The 23804-nt window shown below is 34.0% G+C and overlaps 1 protein-coding gene across 1 annotated transcript in view; it reads right to left on the bottom strand.

Annotated features, from left to right (window-relative positions):
* Positions 1 to 8680: 8680 nt before the first annotated feature.
* The window catches only part of BMP5 (bone morphogenetic protein 5), a 122336-nt gene continuing 107212 nt past the window's right edge, over positions 8681 to 23804 (bottom strand). The window contains exons 5-7 of the mRNA XM_010387947.2: positions 15275 to 15351; positions 13843 to 13953; positions 8681 to 10526 (exon numbers count right to left, since the gene is read on the bottom strand). Coding sequence (XP_010386249.1) covers positions 10377 to 10526; positions 13843 to 13953; positions 15275 to 15351 — 338 coding nt within the window. The 3' untranslated portion in view covers positions 8681 to 10376. The remainder of the gene's footprint in view (positions 10527 to 13842; positions 13954 to 15274; positions 15352 to 23804) is intronic.

Here is a 23804-nt window from a genome sequence, read left to right as displayed (position 1 = left end):
TACTTTATTTCTAAAACATTATGTTTGTGGGATTCATCTATAGAATTGTGATGAATTTATTTTCACTGCTATATAATGTGATATATTTGTCCATTTTCTACAGATAAATATCTGTGTGACATCCATATTTTTAGTTATAAATATGTACATATATTTTTTATTCTCCATGATAAAGAGTTTTGCCATAAACATTCTTGCATAATTTCCAGGTTCAGATCTCCAGAAGTGTTCCAAGGTAAAAATTTAGGAGAAGAATCCTTAGGTAGTAGGTATGTGAATGTTCTTCTTAACATTTTTATATTTATGGCTTCCAAAATTATTTTACCCATTTATATCCCCATCAACAACAGAATACACAATAATATTCTCTTCAGCCATGTTAAAACACTCTTTAAAAGTTATTTGCCAGTCCAGTGTGCATTGTGACATTACTTTGGTCTTTGTCTTTTCATTAATGTTAGTGGAGCTGAACATTGTTTTATATATTCCTTGGCCATAACTGGCTTGATAACAATTATTTCAAAACAGATAAAGTATTTTTCTTTCTAATTGATTGTTTGGCACTCTTTATATCCTTATGAGGAGATGCTTGAAAGAAAAAGTAAGAAAACAGACTTCTTCAATGTGTTCATTCTAGTTTAAAACACAGCCAACTTGGATAAGCCCTTTCAAATCAACTCCTACAACATTATCTAGGATGTAGCATTTCCTATGAGAGCTGTTAGAAACCTTGAATAATAAAACAGATAAAATATGAAGCATTTTAGAAGACTTCTTCAGGCTCCAGAGACAAGGCTTGAGGTACTGATGTTTAAAGCTAGTGAAGCCGAAATAAGAGAAACCAGTACAGATTCTAAAAATGCATCCACAAATTCTACATATTTTATTAGTATTGTCACAGAATACATTATTATGTCTAATAATAACATATCTTATCCCAATAATATGTTCCACTTACAGAATGATCACGCTAATACTGCAACATGTAGAAGTGTTTGGATTAATATTAACATTGTTTCCCCATGACACACATTCTTCTGGACTAGTACTTAGTATTCTTTGGAAAACAAACTTTCTTGATAACTAGATCTTAATGCAAAAAATATAGCAAGTTTACAAAAAGAAAGTAAATGTAATTTTAGCACAAAATAAGTTGTATAAACCAAGTAAATCTTAAGAATATATAAAGGACCTTAATCAAGAGTAAGGCAGAACTATCTTGTCAATGGTGAGAGATGAGGATGATCAAATACTAATATTGCTTCTGCAAAGGGTTTTTCAAAGTCTTTTCTTGGAGAGCTATCTTAATGTTCAGTGGTATTTTAAATCAGAGACACCTTCTTTATGTCTGTCCTAAACCTTTTATGCTACAATTTAAGCTCTTTTTTCTCACCACATATACAGTATTGGTGAAAAATATGTATTACTTTTTTGTTTGTTTTTCATTAAAAATTCATATTCATGTAGCATTTATATCGATGAAATGTTATACGAATGTTCCCAGATGTTTAACTTCATTCTTTTACATTTTTTTCCCTCACTGCTGTATTCATTTTCCCAAAAGCTCCTTGGGCTATCTGAAAATTTCAGCAAGTGAAGACATTTAGTAACTAGTACCTAGATTTTATTTTCTGAAAAACATACAGAGATTTCCAAATGACTCTTCTCATTAAACAGAGATAACTTCATTCCTAAAGTCCTGTGGCATAAGAAACATCCCCAGCACTATGCTGATGGACTTCACCTCAATACCTGTTTTCTACAGGTAGACCCTGGTGTGATTTAGCTGAGCAGTAAAAGTTGGAGGAGGGTTCTTATTTACTTCCAGTACTTCGCACCTACAGTAGTAATCTCGCTGATTATATGGTTTTAAATGCCATTACATGCTGATGACTTACAGATTTATATCTCTGGCCAGTATGTCTCCTGCAACATCAGGACTTATATTTCTAACTGCTTTCTGGGCATCTCACTCTGACATTAACATGCCTATAACCAAGGTCTCAACTCTTTGGAACAATTCCTTTCTGTCCTAGGCTGAACCTAATAAATGATTCCTCCTTCTTTCCAGTTACTTGAGCCGTTTTAACAGGAGTTCTTAACTCACTTTGGATGTTTGTCCCCCCAAATCTCATGTTGAAATGTGATCCCCAGGGTTAGAGGTGGGGCCTAGGGGGAGGTGTTTGTGTCATGAGGGCAGATGCCTCATGAATGGCATGATGTCCTCCAGGTGGTCCTGAGTTCAAGCAAGATCTGGTTGTATGAAACAGTCTGGGACCTCTCTCCTCTCTCTTGCTTCCCTCTCTTGCCATGTAACACACTGGCTCCCCTTTTTGTCTTCTGCCAAAAGTAAAAGCTTCCCAAGTCTTCTCCATAAGCCAAGCAGATGGTGCCATGTTTCTTTAGCCTAAATAACCATGAGCCAAATAAACCTCTTTTCTTTAGAATTCACCCAGTCTCCAGGTACTTCTTTAGAGCAATGCGTAGTGGAATAATACATTCACTCTCTTCTCACATTCCATTAACATACCTTATCAACTCTGCCTGTGAAATATTTCCAGATTCCAATCACCTCTCATCACCTCTGCCATTACCATGCTAGTCCAAGTTATCCTATTTTCTAGGCCTGGCTTATTTCAGTGTCTTCTAACCTGCCCTCCTTTCTTTCTGCCTTTACCGTAACACCCAGTATTCTCCTCACGGGGCCAGATTCCTTTTAAAATACAAGTCATGGTCTCTTCTGCTCAAAACCTCCAAATGGCTATGCATCTCTGAGTAAAAATTCAAAGTCCTTCGAGTGGCCTTCAATATCCTATACAACCTGGCTTCCTGCTGTCAGCCTACACTTGTGTTCTTCCTCTTTTCTCATCAATCACTCTGCATGACCACAATGGTCTCCTTGCTGTGATTCTAATATGCCAACCATATTTCTGCAATCGTTGCTATCTTTGCCTGAAATGCCCTTCTCATGGATATCTACATAAACCATTCATTTTGTCTCTATGCGCAATTCTGTATCACCACTATGTGAATTAGGCAACACTTTCTACCTTGATGGGAGGCTTTTTTTCCGTCTTATAATTTAGAAAAACGAAATCATCCTGTGGGTTTCATATTGCATTTCTTGTTTTATCTAGATTAGCATACTCTAAAAGTGAGACATGCTTGGGGTCTATTGGTTTGAAAATAAGGAAATTAAGTCCCCTCACTTTCTCAATTTTGGTGATGTTTCTTTTAGATGTGCTATTTATTTCCCATTAAACCATAAATTAGGCCATTTTCCAATTATTTCTAAACCACTTATTGAGCATCAACTCTGAGAATATCTTTGTGATAACTATTGAGGAATTGATAAATTAATGAACATGCTAAGATTTCCTTATCTTTCAATGTAGATGGAGTATATTTCCAAATAACTGTAGTAGCTGACATAATGGGATGACGTGAAGCATGTATAAAAGTAAGAGTGCTATAGTTATTTATTAGAGGGATTAAATACACATGGTTTGGTATATTTGGTCATTTTGAAGGAATTCACAAATGAGAAAAGTCTCTAGGAATCAACAGAATATCAGCAGGCAAAACTTAGAGAGGACATTACTGGTGAATTAAAAAAAATGTTTTCAAGGTGCGTTGGGGGATACAGAGTAGTTAAACTTATTTTCACTTAATAACAGCCCTCAATAATAGAAGGTTAGTGTGAGAACAGATCCATTGGGCCCCTATGTTCAATAGTCAATATTTTTCAAATATTTCCTCTTTCTATCATGACATCTTTGCAGAAATGTTTGCCATCTCAAACTATTTAAAGTCCTAAGTAGAACACCTTAGCAAGGCTTATTGACCTCAAGATGTATTGTTTGGCACAATATTGTTGACTTTCACCTTTAAAACAAGTAACGGTCAAATAACCAGCCGCTATATAACACGTGTCTTTGCTCCTCCGTCTTCCTCCATGATAGTGAAACCTCCCCAGCCATGTAGAACTGTGAGTCCCTTAAACTTCTTTCCTTTATAAATTACCCACTTATAAATTACCCACTCCTGGGTATGTGCTTATAGCAAAGTGAGAATGGACTAATACACCTGTCATATTTGCTTGAAAATAATGTATATTCTGCAGTGTTCTATGTGTCCATTAAGTCATATTCGTTAATAAGGCATCTGCTGTATTCTCAGTAAGCTCTTTTTTCCTGTTAATCTATCAACAAGTTTGCTAAAAATCCTTCACTAAAATTGTACACTTTTGATTTATCCTTATAGTTCTAACAATTTATAATTTATTCACTTCTAAAACATAATATTAGGTACACTTAAGCTTATTAAGCTTAAAATAAGAATGATTGAAAACCTTATCAATGTGTTGATCTTCATTGTCTCTAGTAATGATTGCTTTGTGTTAAAGTGTAAACACACTTTATACATATGATTAAGTCAGAGTTTTTCTTTGTTGTTGACTATTGCTGTCCTGATATGTATTTCCCTTTGTTTTACTTTAAACTTTTCTGTGGTTTTGGGTCTTTAAATAACATGTAGCTACTGGTTGAAGTTACTACTTTTAAATCTAATATGGTAATAGTGACTTTTCAATCCACTTACATTTAACATTTTATGAGATTATCTGGATGTGTTTCGGGTGGCAGAGCGGGGGAGGCGGGGGCGGTGGTGGGGTCAGGGTCTTACTCTGTCACCCAGGGAGGAGTGGCATGATCAAAGTGCACTGCAGTCTCCATCCTCTAGGCTCATGACATTCTCCCACCTTAGCCTCCCATGTATCTGGGACTACAGGCACATGCCACAATGCCAGGCCAATTTTACATTTTTTAATTAGAGATGAGATCTCACTATGTTGCCCAGGCTGGCCAAACTCCTGAGCCCAAATAATCCTCTCTCTTTGGTCTCCCAAATGTTGGAATTACAGATGTGAGTCACCACACTGGGCCTGGATTTCTTTCTATCATATTACTTTACGCAACATTTATCCCTTTTAATGTGTCTCTTGTTATCTTTTCCTCCTTTTTTTATTTTATTATATTATAAATATAAAATATTTATAAAATATAAAATATAAAAATTACAAAATAATTGCATTTTATCACATTGCAATTACTGGTTTAGAACAGGGGTCAAAAATCTACAATTCAAGGACCCAAATCCAATCCAACACATCTTTGTAAATAAAGTTTTATTGTAATATACCTACACTGGCTCGTTTAGGTATTATTTATGTTGCTTTCACACTACAGATGTGGAGTAGAGTAGTTGAAACAAAACTACAAAGCCTAAACTATTTACTGTCAGGTCTCTACAGAAAAAGCATGCTGACCCTTATTTGGAAGATACATGTTGTTTTTCTGGTCTTTTATCTTTGCACTTAAAACTTTACCATGAATTCTGAGGCCAAATCAAATTTAATCATCATCATCGAGTAAAATGCAAAACATGTATTTTTAGTCATCTACCTTCTAGCATACAGTCCGTAGTTTCACTGTATTTTAAACTCTATGTTAACTCTTTTAACACTATTCTAACTCTACTCTGCTTTTTAAACCATGGTGGTTAAACGATATTTATTTTAATCCCCCATGTTTACTATTTTTTACTTATCATTTTTGCATATATTTCCTTTTGAACTTTATTTTCTTTCTTCCTGAGGTATAGCCATTAGCAGTGGCTTTGCTATTAATGATAAATTCTTTTTCAGTTTCCGTTCTCAAAAATGTTTTAATTTGCCCTATTGAAGATAGTTTTGCGGGACATAGAATTCTAAATAAGTTATTTTTCCTTATCAATTTAAAGACAGTAATTACAAGTTGACTGACTCTGAAGTTGAGAAGAGTTTGATTGAGAAGCCGTTAGCCCAAAAATTGTCTCCAATTTTCTGGAAGACTGATTAGATGGATGTTAGATCTCCCTTTAGTCCCCATGTACTTTTAGTTCTGTTAGAGTTTCCATCTCTTTATCTGGCTCAATGCTGCCTTCTGGATAGTTTCTTCAGATCTGTCAGCTAGCTCACTATCTCTTTTGTTCTTGGTATCAAAACCACTATCACATCCAATAAAGCTTAAAGATTTTTCTTCTTAGATGTCCTATTTATTCATTTAAAATCTTTTTATACTTATGTTTTTATTCTTTTTGAAAAAATCACATAAAATATACTTACTTATATTCTATATCCAGTAATTCAGTAAACAGGACAGTTATGAGTTTGGTGTTAGCATTTTTTCTTATACCTCTTATGGTGCCTTGTTTGTACATTTATTGTGATACTTTTTGTTTTGTTTGTTCCTTTGGTTGTTTTGGTGTGAGCTTATATTCCTTAGTGTATTTTCAGTGGGAGTTCCTTGGGTCCTAGGTTAAATGTCAAGTTCCAAAAGAGAAATTTTGCATTTGCTTCTCTCAAATGCTTTTTCAGCTTCACTAATCAGATCAGAGACTGTTAAGACTTACATTTATGCCATAACTGCACACGAGTATACATGTATGTGTAGATGCCATACATAGTGTGACTTCTAGTCTGAAATCTGAGCTCTGATCTGAGCTCCTGCCCTGCACAGACCTAAGGTTTTGTCTCTTGCCCCATGGAAAGGTCATTGAAACCAAAGCTCCGGGCAAATAGAAATCAGAAAATGCTACTAATGCAGTACTCATTTCTCCCCTGTACGTGTGTGTGTGTGTGTGTTGCTGGAGAAAGTGATACGTAGTCTAAGTTCTCCTATTGGGCTTACGCTCAAGTTTGAGAATTTTTCTCCTATTTTTCTGCAGATACCTGAAAGAAAATATAGTCCAGCTTTTTAAGTAAGTTCTATATTTAACTATATAGTATTAGCCACAATGAACTGAAAAATATATATATATCTTATGTCTCACTAAACTCTTGGGTTAGGTCCTGTTTCCAGACTTACTGATTCTTGAGGCTCTTTATGCAGTATTATCTACTTTATTTTCTTCTCTATAATTTGCAGAAGTTGAGGATCTACTGTTATCTACCCATCCCCTACCTTGACCTTTCAGATTTGATTTGATTTGATTTTTGAGATGGAGTTTCGCTCTTGTTGCCCAGGTTGGAGTGCAATGGCACGATCTCAGCTCACTGCAACCTCTGCCTCCCAGGTTCAAGCAATTCTCCTGCGTCAACTTCCCAGCTAGCTGGGATTACAGGCATGTGCCACTACACTCAGCTAATTTTGTATTTTTAGTAGAGATGGAGTTTCACCATGTTGGTCAGGCTGGACTCAAACTCCTGACCTCAGGTGATCCACACACCTCGGCCTCCCAAAGTGCTGGGATTACAAATGTGAGCTACCACGCCTGGACCAGAACTGATTTTAGGCTAGCTGACTTAGTGAAGTTGAAACAAGGATGCAAAAGTTAACATACAAGCTTTTGATTTTTGAAATTTCTTTGTAATTTTTAAAGGCGATATCTGATGTGACTTTTCCTGCCTTTGAAATCTCTGTCTGTAAAACAGCCTTTAACAAATATCGCAATAGACTTTTAAAATTTGGCAGAGCCTTTGCTATTTAAAATTGCTAACTTGGTTATAGCATCATTTTCTACTTAAATAAGCATTGACATTGATTGTTACTTTTTGTACTTTCTCTTCAATTATGATCTTAAAGAAACTTGATAAAACACAGATGTATACCTGTATACCAACAATTTTTATGCTTTATCAGCAAAGGCATCTTCACTTCTAACTTTAAAAACTTCCAGACCAAAAACAAAATTGTGAAAGTAAAAATAGGTAATCCGAGATGGAAATTAGATAATAGTGAACACTGGACTGAACAGTTAGGAGATGGTTACTTGCGTTTGGGAATGAGGATTTCTTCTGACTTGAATGGAACGGCAACATAAGCTAATTATTCATTGTAAATGTCTTGGGAGATGGTATCTGCCAGCTTGTGAAGTACCCAGTAGACTCTGGCTCGGGTTTGATGACGATGATACAAGGATTATAAAATGACAGTCCTTAGTTAAGAAAAAAATAATTTCGGATTTTCTGCCTGTGTTTTCTTAATTTCTTTAGTTTAATGTAGACTATTTATTTTTGCCTTAGTTTTAAAGAATTTGAATATTTATGATTTATGCCATTCTATTTCCAAAAAGGATTATGGCCACTTTACAGAATAAAAACAAGTATAAAGCAGAAAAATTAAAAATAAACAATCAAAAAAACAAGTACATGATTAACAAACTAAAAGGACCTGAATGAAGACCTGTTAAAACAGGCCAAATTATTCTGGTTTCTGGTAATAGCTTGGGTATCACCAAGGTAATACTAAGAGTTTACTGTAATAGTTATTAGAAAATAATGTGACTGAGTATATGTGCATATTATACACATAGGTAATTCTAGAAAATGCAAAAACACTGATGCCAATTATCTCCCTTCTCATATGAAAAAGAACAAATGAGGTATTTCCCCATCCTAATTTTTTTTGCTATTTTAAAAATTTGTTGTTTGAACAGATTAAGAAAATCTTTAATTCATGGATTGTTGCTTTGCACATTTAATAGTGAGATAATTATTAACAACACAAAAAACAATTTTAGCAATTAAGAACAACATAATCATGTGACCCACAAACACTTTGTATTTGATAAATATTCTTATAGTCTCAATTTATGACATACTTACATTTTGTATTCCTTTTAAATAAAGAACCAAATCAAGAACAGCAGAAATTAGCATCTGTTTTATTTTAAAATATGGAAATATATTTAAACAGCACATTTAAAGAATAAAATAATAGACTTCCATTTCTTATTCTCTCAATGGTACACCATTAATCAAAAATATATTACTTAACGTCCCCGTTAATATAGTTACTGTCAAATTTTCTTTAAGATAAACTGTATTTCAAAACATTTTAATATACCTGAATTACAAACAAAGCCATAACATTTTTGAAGACACTTTTAAATTTTGTTTGAAAGATCCAAAAGGATGATTAATAAATGGTGCTTTATGAATATTTTAGATTAACTGTAAATAAGCCTAACCACAGAGTCACCATAAAATAGCAAGTTATCATTCTGAAGATCATTCTTCAAAAAGTCAGTGTGTGTCAGAGAAAGGCCTTACAGGGCATTCCAATAGATAGAGAAAATAAATTAATTTTAGAGGGAAGAACACACATGCACACACCCACACACCCCCCACCCCCGCCCCAGAACCTTCCTGTTTGGAATTATTTGTGCTTGGAAGAAGGTTTACAGAATCTCTTTACAAAATAAGGTTTTCATTGAGCTCACTCTCAAAGATATGAAAAATGAATTTCAGCTGTTCTTCAGAAATGGCAATTCTGTCAAAGCCATTCTGGGACTTTTGATAATTTCCTCCAGTTTAGTTTCAGTGCTTTTACTTATAAATAAAATCCCTTGCATCACATCAATCAGCAAACTCAGTTATAAAGGAGGGTTAAAGAAAATGGTTCTGTCGGCATCTTCTGCTCTTGTACATTTTATGCATGCAGTGACTCCTGCCTGTGGGGCGGAAAGTGGAGCACATGTAAATGTTTCTTTATTTTGGACTAGGTTTTTAAATCTAAAAAAAAAAAAAAATTCTGCAGCAGTAGTGTTCTAGACAATAGGCAGATACGATTTATTTGAGGTAAGAAGGTTGTACTACAGTTAGTGTTAAGTTGGAAAGCTATGGACACAGGCTCAAGCCTGTCTTCTGAAGCTTTGAGCTCTTTGCAAAATCTACAGTTCACAAGCCAAAAAGGAACATGCTCCTACAGTTACACCAGTTTTATTAAAGCAAACAGTTAAAACAATTATGTGCAATCTTTCAGCTTCTATGTTCTGCCTACTGTTTATTTATTCAAATCCAGTTCAACATTTCACTTTATCTAATGAAGCAGGAACTCTAAAAGAGAAATTGTGTTTATCCAAGCATTTTTGTTTGGGTTGTTATTTTTTTTAAGTCTTATTGCTAAATAAATATCCTATCGTGGTTTTCATTGGCACAATATAAATAAATTATTCAATTTCCTTCCACAATATTAAACAGTCAAAGGAGTTCTGTCTAATCTCAGAAAATTATATAAAATTGTATTCGAAAAAAATGTTGAATTGGAATTGAATGGACTCAGCATAACCCATTGAGAATTAGACTAGATGATCTACTGTATAATGTAGTGGCCTATAAATTTTACTGATAAAGCATCCACAAAAGAGAATATATACCTTTAAATAAATAAAAATGACTATATACATGATATTGTACTATACATGATATTGTACATAGGAAAAGAGTCAAAATGAGCCAGACTAATTTTAGGAAATTCCTCATTTGTCTGAAAGTATGCTTTTTATTGCAGCCATAAATCTTAATACAGATCTTTTGTTATTATCAATATTTAATATTAGTGGCAGCCACATGAGCGTACTACCATATTTCTATATTTTTTCAAAATGACATTGGAGCTGTCATCAAAGTACAGAACAGAGATGGCGTTTAATTTGGTTGGAGCACAACAAGGCTTTGGTACGTGATCAGGAAACATCAGATGAACCTGGGAAAGGAAAAAAAGTTTTGTTTTATTAAGAAATAAAATACACATTTTCTTACAGTTTTAAAATGATATACTTATTTTATCACTCAAAATCAGGCACACCGTTAAGCTCATCGCCCTTCTCCCATTTATGTTCCTTGACTGGGGTGAGGGACTGAAAGATGTATTCTTAAGCATTAACACCTGGAATCAACCCACCCATTTCAATTATGTGTTTGAACCTTGAAAAATATCTCACCAAATAAAGAAAACTTCCTCTATAGAATATTCAGTGGAAGTTTTCCTAGGGAAAGAACACAGCAACTAGCACTCTGTTGCTTTTAGTTGAAATGACTATTTCTATACTTATCATGAGGAATATGGAAGTTATAAGAACAAATCAAGGAAAACACATAGTTGCAGAAAGATTTGGATCTAAGAATTATCTTTTAAAAGGAAAATTAATAAATCATACATTTTATGCCAACTCTTAGTTTTCCATGGTAAAAGAAGCATAAAAATCATAATAAAATAAAATCCACATATAATCCAATACTTGCCTTTAAGCAATGATTTCAGCTCTTTGTAGAATTTTTTTAATCACATTGGCTGGAGTTTAATATCCATTTACTTTTTTTCTCCCTTGCCTGCCCCCTAGACAACTGCCAAAAAAGCAGGCTAAGCTAAATCAGAAGCAAAGGGCCTAGATGCTTTACATATGAACATCCACCTCCCCAGAAGCCTAAAAAGGTGTCTGTACATGGAAAGTGAAATGCTTAAGGGTTGATTAATAATTTTGATCAGACTGGCAGTCTGCCTATGATTTGAAATAATTGAGTAAAGAGCCGGAACTTTCCCACCCACCTATTCTGGCCCTTCCCCCAGAGGAGTTTATGGGAAATCCCACTGATGAGTCTTATGGGATCCACAAAAAGCAAATACAGCCTCTTACGGTTTTGGCTGTACAATGTCCTGGCTGAAATGATATAGGAGCCCTGCACGTGGACAGAAACAGCAGGAAAAATGAGGTGACCTGACATTGAAATTTCCTAAGACCTCACAAAACTAAAAGTTGGATATTTTCTACAAATTTCTGATGCAGCTTATGTCCTTCATCAGCTTTATCTTCCATAACCCACACATACATGATTGATAATTCTGCTGTTTCAATGGCCTTGGCAGTCTACAGGGAAAAAAAATGGATTGTTCTTGAATGGTTTCTCAATATATTAGTCACAAACATACTTTCCTCTGTCTTTTTGTTTCATGTCCTTCACAGAACAAACATAAAGTGTGCACAACACCAGGAGAAGAAAAAAAAAAAAAAACTTCCCGGTATGCTCCAGTTTTGCTATGACTTATGTCCTACATCCCAGGGTGGAGATACAGAGCAGACTCTTGTTCCAAGTTTGTGTCACTTTTTTTTATGTTTGTTTTTCGATACTTTACTACAGCCATAAGAGCTGAAAATATGTATTTATTTATTTTAAAAAAGAAAAAATGAGGGGGGGGGGTATTTGACAAAGGGTATTTTTCAGTAAGTAGGCACTGCTTAGCCTGAGTGAATCTTTGATACATTAGATCCATATCTAAGGAAACAAAAGTCTACTTTCATAATCATCGAAATGATGATAAAAAGAGGCAAAGAACTTTCTGAGAAATTAAGTAGCATTACTTCAACTGATAGGAGTTATTCTACGACCTTACAGAAAGACAGTGATCATGAAGTCCTCTTCACAGGATGAAACAACAGCATTCTTTATCTGATATGCTTTCATGTCAACATGAATTCTCATATACAAAGAGAAAAGTTAACTTCTTAGAAATCATTGTAGTGGTAGAAGTTTGAATGCAAAACATCCATCCCTGCAAAGCCTACCTACTCTCCATACTCCCGGAAACAGTATTCCATATAAAGAGAGCTTATATTTACAGATAGCAAAGGTGAAGTCATATCAGACTTTAAAATCCTCCCAGAAATTTACTCTATACTTTGTATATGGCACTAAAGTAGGCATTCTCACTGGTCATGAATCAATAAAAAGAAGAATTTTTATAAATCACTTTATAAATATTTGCTTTACCTTTCTGTTGCTCTCTAGCCCAAGGTTATTTCCAGTCTTTGATAATGTTCATGCTCTAGTTGTTATAGATTACATTTTTTGGTGTCTAGCTTTTCTGTAGTATTTTATGAAGTCAATAAAGATGCCAGTAAATATCAAGTCATTCAAGCATTTGATTTTGCCAGTTCATATAGATGATTGTTTATTAAGAAGGAAACTAGGCTACTCCTTAATTCAGCTTTAAATTTTAAATTAATTGTGGGGGAAATTAGCAAGCTTATAGAGAGATAAATCTTCACAAATCCTAAGAGTAATTCTTTCTTTTTCCATAAATATGCCTCAGTCACAAAGATAGGTTTTTCTACTATCTACTTTCCTCTTACTGGCATCCATCAATTAATTCCACTCCCATCAAACCTTGATTCTAAAATAATGTGTTCTCTCCCATTCTTCTTAAATATAAAATTTAAAATTTTTATATTAGCCCAAACATTGATTTAAAATTATATCACATAGTGTGGTATGTCTTCTAGGAGCCTCCCATTTAGTCTTCTGGAGAGTGTTCCTCTGCCAAATCAATAGTTCAGATACTATAAGGTACATCAGACTCTCAAAAGGTTTCACGAGCTCATTAGGTAGAATGCGATCAGTTAATCAAGTCAACCCTTCAGAACCTTATTCATAAAAGTAAGCCTAGATTATTAGAGATTTAATCACTGTTAAGTTTCTGAGAGTAAGGAATAAAGAAAAGGAAGCATAATTTCTACTTTAAAGATTACAGGAGAAGGAGGAGAAGAACAGTAAGAAATGTCAATTAGTTTCCCATTTGTGTACTACACTGAAGAACTTTTATAATACCAAAGTATGTTATAGAACATTCTTAAATAATTAAAAACCCTCAGATGAAATTTAGTACAGTTATTACTCAGTGTTTTTGCAATGATTACTAATGAATTGCTAGGTTAGAAACAGCCCCGGGGAACCTGTGTGCTTAGTCATACAGTTAATGAAGAAACAGTTCAAGATGACCATTTCATGTTATTACTCCAGTTTTCCTAGCTGAATCCTTCTCCATTGTGTAATTGGGATTACTCTAAACCAGTCTGAGTTTCCTGACTATACCCACAGTTGTTACTTCAGTTCTAAAAAGAAAAAAATGAGTTTGAGAAGATAAAATAATGCATTAAAAATTGTAAATAGATGCTTTCCTCTAAAACAACTTTTTAATATGCTTGCATTCTAAGCTACTTTTAATCCTTCAAAACAAAGCTTACCAGAGTCTGAACTATAGCATGATTTGTGGCATTCATATGAGCGTTAAGTGGAAAAGAACATTCTCCATCACAATAAAATGCAGCGTATCCTTCTGGTGCTATAATCCAGTCCTGACACACACACAAAACAAGAAAAAATAGTATCACTAAAGTAAAAATTTTAAAAAAATTCTTAAAAATTATTGAAATATACTGTATCTGAATAGGTTTACATTCCTGGTCCAACAATTATTCTAATGGAATAACTTTCCCCATACCCTTTAATTTAATTTTAAGCTGAAGTTTAGGACAAAAGTATAAATATTTTCACAAGAAATTGTCCTCTGTAATTACTCCCAAGAGGTAGTTATGTAAGATATTCATAGTATGTATTAAACATGTATGCATGAATAAAACTATTATAAGAAAATAGCAGTCTAAATATTGTTTAAACAGGAAATGATGAACTCCGGAAAGTTCAAGTGAACCCAAAAGAAAAAGGAGAATCAAGTTAATTGAGATTATTCTCATTACTTCTTAAGGATTCATTCTTAGTTTTATAAGTCTGACAATATCCTAAAGCCTTAATATCTTTTCTGCATGCTGTTTTTCTTTCCATTCATGCATTAACTTTATAGTCTCTTTAGAAAAAATGAATTGGAGCAAATTCCTAAAAACTGAACATGATAAATTTCAGGAAGCTAAATAATTGCTACATGTATGGTTGCCTTGATATTTTTCCCACAGAGAAATAAAATTTGGCACAAATGTAAGAATTTTCGAGTTATTCACGTTGAAAGTTTATCATAAATTTTGAATATATTTACATTTTAATAGTATTTATCAATACAGGAACTCATATATGAGAATCCATTGTAATAAAATATTAGGAGAAATCTTAAAATTATTTTTTAAACTGTCTCCACATAGAGCCATTCAAAACTTACTTTGGTGAAATTTTCCTCCTCATCCTGTTTCAAAATGCCATCTAAAGATAGCAATACATTTTTAAGTGCAAGAAAAAAAAAATGTCTGTCATCTTCCCCATGACAGGGACATTATAGTTGAGGGCTCTATTTCCTAGCCCAATAGTTGGAGACCCTCAGAGGCTTAGTGGAGTTACTTATACTAATATGAACAAATCTCCTATTTATCATAAAATTAAATGTTTGGAATACTTAAACAACAGCACTCTTTTTTTTCTTCCTAATTATCTTCGTGTTCTATGTTTTATTCAACATAGTTTTTTTGTTTGACTGTGAAACCTACTAATCATGTTTCAATGGCAAAAGGTTAATTGAGAAATGAAAATAAAGTGAATAAGCAATATTCTAAATGGTTATGTCAGAAATCATTGGGTATTATATTGGAAAATTACTGCCAAAGACTATGACTTACTAAGGACTTATGACAATTCAGAAAAAAAGGACCTAAGTTGACTGAAAATTCTTACCTGCCATCCCAGATCCCGGAAGCTCACATAGAGTTCGTGCTTCTTACAGGCTTGTTTTTGCTCACTTGTGTTATAATCTGAAGATAAAAACCACATTTTTAATAAATGGTTGCTTAAAGATATACTAATATTTCTTTTGTGAGATCACTGGTAGGATTTTTTAAAGGGGTTTTATTTGAAGTTGTGGAACATGAATTTCAATCTTAAAGCTAGAACTACTTACTAACCATGTGAACTTCAGTCAAGTTACTTGTCCTGGGTTTCTTCTTCTGTGAGATGTAGACAATACCATTTACCTTATGAAGCTCTAACAAGGATTCTGTTAGGCCATCTACTTCACAAGGCAGAGTGTGGTGTCTGTTGTTCACTGAGTACCATCTGCTCAACGAATACTTATTAATTCATTCATACTCTAGGGGTACTTAATATATTCATATATATACACACACACACACACACACACATATACACACACACACACATATATATTTGTGCAATAATTTTTAACATCTTCCATGAGGCAGATACTGGGATCTTAGCTGATTTTATTTTAATAAATATCTTAACCTCAGGATATCACAAGTTGAGCTTCTAATCATCCCCCAAAATCCTGTCCACCTGTAGACTTCATTCTTGACTGATGGTAGTTGCCTGGGTTAAAAAATAAAAACCAAAACAAAACAAGAATCAAAATAGTTCTCTTTTTTTTTCTTTCATTTACACATCCAATGTCAGGAAATCTCACACACTATCTTCACTAAGTCCAAAATGCACCTGCTCTCACACTCTTCATAATTGGTCTTGGTCCAAGCCACCATCATCTCCAGCATGAATTACTGCAATATCCTCATTGCTAGTCTCCCGGCTTCTGCTCTTACTCCTCTACAGCAAACTAGTCAAGTGGACCTTTTAACAAGTAAACCTAATTACATCACTTCCCTGCCAGTCCCTCTATGGCCCTCATACCACTAAGAGTGAAATACTCTCAGAGTGGTTACAAGGCTCTCTACATTTTGGTTCCATTATCCCTCTGACTCATTTCCTGTCACTCTTCTTCTCCTTCACCTTGCTCTAGCCACCACACCTACCTCCTTGCTGTTTCACTCACAGTCAGCCTTACTCCCACTTTAGAGGCTTTTCTCTCACTAGTCCCTCTCCCTGGATAGCTACATGGCTAATTCCTGCATCTTCATGTCCTTGCTTAAGCAACATCTCAACAAGGCCTTCACTACCCTTTTAATATTACAACTCTCACCCTGATACACCTGATTTCTCTCACTTTGTTCTGATGTTTTCTCATCTCAATTTTCACTATGCCATTTCGTCATTAATTTATGCATGGCTTCTTGTCTGTTTCCTCCCACTAAAATATAAGCTTCATAAGGGCAAGAATCTTGTTTAGCTCTGTTTTGCTCATTGATGTGTCCCTAGTGCCAGGAACAGTGCCTGGCATACAACAAACATTCAAAAAAGTATCTGAGGAGTTAATGGACAAATTTCTCATAGTGTTCCACAAGGGATTTGAGGCGAGTGAAATACCATCATTACATATTTTGGAATGTAATCTGAAATATCCATAACTTTTTATAATTGTTTTAAATGATTAAATATAAATGCAGAATTTCAATCTTGCACCTGGAATAAAGTAAAATACTGAAGAAACACAGAGATTTACGGAACATTTTTCATTGTCGTCTTACCTGAGGTTTGCTCACATTTTGTACAAACATTCGAAAAACTAGTCCACTTTATTTGTAATATAAAATATTAAAGAAATAAAATTAAAAAATAATTTGTTTCACAGTTTTTGTTAAAGTGTCACCTTCCAGTTGAATTACGCTCAACCTCTAACAGAAGTGTAGGCACATTAGAGATCAAAGGAGCCCACCACAGAGGGCCTTACTTCTCATGGTTACTTCAAGTAATTATTTGTTTACTGTTAATCTAGAAAACAAGCTAATGATTAAATTTTGAAATCAAGGTATTTTTCTTCTAGGTTATTTATTCCTACTATGCAATTAACTTCATTAAAACAGATTAAATAAGTAGATAATGGGAAATGGAGGAGAGAGGATTTATTTCAGACTCTACATTCTGGTTCTTTAGGGAAATAACTCCCTTGGAGCAAACTTTGTTCAGGTAACGGACAGATGCACTTTAGCACTAAACATGACATGGATAAATTTCCTCGATCCTTTTTAGAGAAAAGAAATAATTGATTCTACTATTGGTTTGATTTCATAAACTCCTTGATATACAAAATAGGAAAAAAAATGTTAGCTATGCCTTGGACCAAAGGGGTCAGCAAACTTTAAAGAGACAGATTGACCTAGCCACCCCATTACTGGGGATATACCCAAAGGATTATAAATCATGTTGCTATAAAGACACATGCACACATATGTTTATTGCGGCACTATTCACAATAGCAAAGACTTGGAATCAACCCAAATGTCCATCAGTGACAGACTGGATTAAGAAAATGTGGTACATATACACCATGGAATACTATGCAGTCATAAAAAAGGATGAGTTCATGTCCTTTGTAGGGACATGGATGCAGCTGGAAACCATCATTCTCAGCAAACTATTGCAAGAACAGAAAACCAAATACCGCATGTTGTCACTCACAGGTGGGAACTGAACAATGAGATCACTTGGACACAGGAAGGGGAACATCACACACTGGGTCCTATTGTGGGGAGGGGGATGGGGGAGGGATTGCATTAGGAGACATACCTAATGTAAATGATGAGTTAATGAGTGCAGCACGCCAACGTGGCATATGTATACATATGTAACAAGCCTGCACGCTGTGCACATGTACCCTAGAACTTAAAGTATTTAAAAAAAAAAAAAAAGAGAGAGAGAGACAGATAGCAAATATTTTAGGCTAAGTGGTACCCCCTGCAACTATTCAATTTTGCTGCTGTAGTATAAAAGCAACCATAGACAATATGTAAATGAATGGGTGTGGCTATATTCCAGTAAAAAATTTATGTACGGATACTAAAATTTGAATTTCATATGATTTCCACATGCTACAAAATATTGTCCTTCTTTTCCAACAAACATTTAAAAATGGAAAGACCACTCTTAGTAGGTCATATAAAAACAAATGATAGGCTTAATTTGGTTATTGGGCCTTACTTTTTCCAACTCTGCTTTAGATAATAATGGGAATATTTATTCATCTTTGTCTTAATTGAAAATATTAAATATGAATAACAACATTGTAGCCAATAACACATACATGTTTATATGAAAAGCCATAAACTACAAATATAGTTATTTGAATTTGATGTTTATAAAAAATAAAGAAAATAAAACTTAAAAGTCAAAATATATCTGTCCCATATATATGTCTTTTTATGCAGGCTAAGTGATGTATATAATATAACATCACATAAATGTAACAAGCAATGAAATTTATAACAGAATCTGGTTCCAAGAGTCTGATTTCATAGAGCATTAGGACCATATGCTTATTCTGTCAGAAATAAAAATTAATGGATAGTGAGTGAAGTAAATGTTGTACCCAAACTAGAAAAGCCTGCAGTTAGGTTTACTCTAAATGCTTGGCAGAACAAGCTGTGGGCGGAAGGGCAAGGAAATTAGATTTATGTCTTTTAAAATACTGATGGGCAGCCTTTAGGAGATTAATATGAAATGGATATAATTCTGTTGTTAATGAACCTGCCTACAAATGAAAAGTCATAGCATAAATTATTAAAATGTTCTACAATCAACACTAGAAAAAGTAAACCAACATGTCTTATCCATAGTGCAGGTGTTATCAATAATACTTCTCTGTTTTGTCTCTTAATGGTAAAAATGTTAGAAAGCCAATGCCAAAATAGTAAAAATATCATTAAATACTTTATGCAAATTTCTTTATGGTCAATTTCTAGATAGTGTATAAATTTAATCTTTAGTTTGATTTTCTTTAATTTTTTTGTCTTACAATAAAATCATGAAAAACAAAATAAATATGTAGAGGTAAAAGTTGGTAAAACACAAAAAAAATCCTGAATGTGATAAGAAGAACACTAACACACTGTTGGTGGAAATGTAAATTAATACAACCATTTTTTTGAGGTTCCTCCCAAAAGTGAAAGCAGAGCTACCATATCATCAAGCAATCTCACCGCTGGGTATATATCCAAAGCAAAGGAAATCAATATGTTGAAGATATACCTGCACTCCCATATTGATTGCAGCACTGTTCACAAGATACAGAAGCAACATAAATGTCCATCAATGGATGAATGGATAAAGAAAATGTGGTACATATACACAATGGCTTATTATTCAGCCATAAAAAGAATGAAATTCTGTCAATTAGAGCAACATGGATGAAACTGGAAGATGTTAAGTGAGGTAAGCCAGGCACAGAGAGACAAATATCCCATGTTCTTAGTCATATGTGTAAGCTAAAAAAAAAAAAAATTGATCTCATGAAGATAAGAGAGTAGAATGGTGGTTACCAAAAGCTAGGAATGGTAGCAGAAAGAGGGGAACAAGAACTGGCTAATGGATAAAAAAATACAGCTTTTTAAAAAACGTACAGAAGAAATCAGTTGTGTTCAATAGCACAGTATGGTGACAATGGTTAACAATAATTAATTCTACATTTCAAAATAACTAGAAGATTAGGAATGTTCCCAATGCAAAGAAATGATAAATATTTGATGTGATGGATATCTTAATTACCTTGATTTGATCATTACACATTGTATACATCTATCAAAATATTGCATGTACCCCATGAATATGTATAATTATTATGTATCAATGAAAACAAATTCCTGAAATCGGCATGGACTTTCAAAGCTCTGCATACTAGTTCCTGAAAAAAAACAAAAAACAAAAAACATGGGATAGACTTGCTGTGAACTGGACAAGAGACAATCAAGTCCAAAAACCTTCATATACCATTTTTTTTCTTCAGAACATAGTATTAGTTTCTTAAGGGGATGAAACACAGATATAGCTATAAAAGCAAATAAAAATAGAAATAAAATTTAATATTTAACCATGACAACAGCCTAGATGAGCCAAATATGATATGCTGCTGCTTCAAAGCAAAAGAGGAGATGTTATTTTTTCACTCTTATTTCCCAAAGAGAAAAAGGGAAAAAGGAAGTTGACACCTAAAGCATCAGGACAGAAGACCTTAATTTATTTATAAAAATTTAAAATGACGAATGAAGTACAAGAGTTGAAAAAGCAAGAATGGTACTATCATAATACGAACTTTTATATGACCTTGGGGGTAGAAAAATTCATGACAAACCCAAAAATAAATAACAATCCTACCCAAAGATAAGGGACTTTAAAATGCTATTGTTGCTCTAGCTTAATCATTATCTTCTATACCCAGTGAATTATTCACTTGAATTTACACACAAGTCAGTAGTAATTACTGTTGTTTATTTTGTAGATATATTAACACAATTTTGTGTTTGTGTAGGTACCAACGTGTGACACAAAACACCACAAAATAACTCTCTAATGTGTTTGCATACCTCTGCTCAGCAAAGTATCTATGTTGATCATGTAATTAACGTCCACACTTTAGAGCTCCTTCATATAAAAATCTATCCACAAACCTGAATTTGCCAGACACCTCTAAAGGACAGTTCCCTGATGCCTCCTGCTCACTATTTCTACTTCTGACCTCACACTCAGTATTCACTATTTTTGTTAATAGGACCATCATTCACCTAGTGGCCAGGACAGAAAATTTAGTAAGCTTCTTAATTTTCATTTTTTTCCCCTCAGATTCTGTATTAAGTGGATCCACAAAGCCCCATTAGTTGATCAATTTCACTATTTAATCTAGGTATCCTGTTGGAAGCCCTTTGCACTCTTGCTTGCCTCATCCTTCCTCAATGTCTTCTTCTGGTAACCTTAGATTCTAAAATAACACTTTACCCCTGCTCCTCTTTGACGTCTCTGATGATATTCTTTTGGCTTATTTTATGGAATTGCTTTTTCTCCTTTGCCTATACTTACAGTATTGATGTTCCCCAAGGAGGCTCCATTTTATTATTTTTGCTTTCTTTGTTTCCTGTGGCATTTGGTCAGCCTCATCCTACATCTAACAATTTGGCTTATAGCTACATCTTTTCCCTACACGTTCCACTTATTCTCAACACTCCCCTCTCCAGAGTGCTGGGTTATCCATCCTCTTCAAACCCCTGCTGGCCCTACCCCGTGTGTTTTGGTTCCTACATATCTCTCTCCAATCTATGATCTTCATTGCTTGGAGTATTATACTAGACTCCAATCATTATTTGAGTTTTCTGTCTCCACCCTTGGCATTCCACTCTGCACTCTGTGGCCAAAATTAACTTTTTAAAATGCATATCTGATTACGGCTCTTCTTTGTCCAATTGCCTATGCAAAGACATCACTGCTCCTTATCATCACATACCCTACTCTTTATGATTTGGCCCCTGAATAATTTCCTAGCTGATATCACAGTCCTCTCACATAAAAATACATGCATACCCCAGCCATTTGAAAATGGTTCATGGCTCTACAACTGTAGAGCCCTTTCCTTTCTACAATCTGAAATGGTTTCATCCATGTCTGTATTTCTGGAAAATGTCTGTTTGTTCTCAGATAAGTCCCTCCTGTAGTATTTTGGACCATATAGTTAATATAGTACATAGCATATAGTTTTATAATGCTGTGCCTGGCATATAATGGGAGTTTATTTGATACTGAATAAATATTACTTATAAAAAATTATACCCAGATATATTCTCCCTGTGAATTTTTCCTAGAGAGAAACTTGACAACAGACACAATGCCTTAATGTCTATTGGCAAGTCTTTTTTAAGGTGTGTAGTTAATTGCTAATATAGATTAGCCAAATTAGGTTAAAGATTCTAAAATTTCTCGTTTCTAGAGTATCAAAAGATAAGAAATCCTGTGACCACACGTATGGGTACTTATAAGAGAGAGTGTGAACTTGCAGTTTTCTCTGATGTAGGAGTTTGAACTCTTTGCATACCAGTTCTATAAAAGCCATTATAATGTTCAACTCTTAATGAGCATTTACCATGTACCACTATTTTATATTAGTTATATATAATAACTCATTTAATCCTCACAACTCATGTAATCCTGCTCTGCAAGGCAGGTATAATTAACATTCCCACTTTAAACATGAAGAAACAGTCAGAGAGAGGTAACATATCTTGTGCAAGAGTATACAACTAGTAAGTAGTGAAGTCATATTAAATGATGGATAGATGATAGATAAATTTATAGATAGAGCTAGCTAACAACATATTATATGCATCAAAATACTTATTTCAGGAGGGGTTTCCAAAATTTTTCATGATTTAGGTCACAGATAACAATTTTTAATATTAGTTACTGTCACAATTATGTGGATTAGAAATATTCTCATTTGTGCAGCATTGCAGGATTTTCAGTACAGCATTTATTTTGAGAGTCCCAACTTGGAAAAAAGCAAAATGTCTTTTTGGATTGACATGATTAAATAAACTGATGCTAATACTATGTGACAACAGTTAAAAACAATTAGCTCACATTATTTGAAATATAGCTAATCATTGTTTATTAAACCTTTAAAATATATAACTCATGTAATTAAAAGCATATAACAAAAATGTATTCTCTCAGATGAAAGAGAGGTTTGTACCATGTTGATATCAGCATACTAAGGGAATCTATTATGTATGGATTAGGTAAACAAGGGAGAAGTTTAGCTTTTCCATTTTATTATTTCTAAATACTAAAAATGTATATTATATAAAATATTCTATGGAAATAACTTCAATTAATTCTCTTCTTGTTTTGACTAATATCTGTTGTTCCAAGAGGCATAAATTTACATTATATTCATTAGGCAAGAGATAGTGCCTATCAAAGTTGAGAATGAGAGCAGAATGTTTCCATTTTAGTAACTATGCATTGTATCTGATTCACAATGCTTTGACTTATGATTTTTTAAATTGGTAAGGGTTTGAGAGCAATACACATTCAGTAGAAATCATACTGAAAGCACCCATACAACCATTCTGTTTTCCACTTTCAGTAGAGTGTCCAATAAATTACATAAGATATTCAAAACTTAATTTTAAAATAGGCCTTTTGTTAGATGAGTTTCCCCAACTGTAGGCTAATGTAAATGTTCTGGACATGTGTAAGGGAGGCTAGGCTAAGCTATGATATTTGAGCTTATGGTACTGTAAACTTTTGTTGGGTTTATTGAGATATAACCCCATTGTAAGTTGAAGAGCACCTGTATGCCAAAGCCTTGCCCTGCGAAATCACCATGGATGTAGGCAGGGCCACTACATGATTGGATTCTTTATCAAAGATTCTCAGTATCCAGCATACAATAAGCAACCTTTCTTAGCAGTTCTGTAATGATCCAGGACTTGCCATTTGCTCTGTTACTTCTTTTGGATTCTTCATACAGGCATATGTCAGAGACATTTACTGGGGAGATACTCTGAATTTAGTTCCAGACCACTGCAATGAAGTG

This window comes from Rhinopithecus roxellana, chromosome 4 (assembly GCF_007565055.1).
Source record: "Rhinopithecus roxellana isolate Shanxi Qingling chromosome 4, ASM756505v1, whole genome shotgun sequence".
NCBI lineage: Eukaryota > Metazoa > Chordata > Mammalia > Primates > Cercopithecidae > Rhinopithecus > Rhinopithecus roxellana.
The sequence above is the reverse complement of the archived record's forward strand: the minus strand, read 5'-3'. Positions and strand labels throughout refer to the sequence as shown.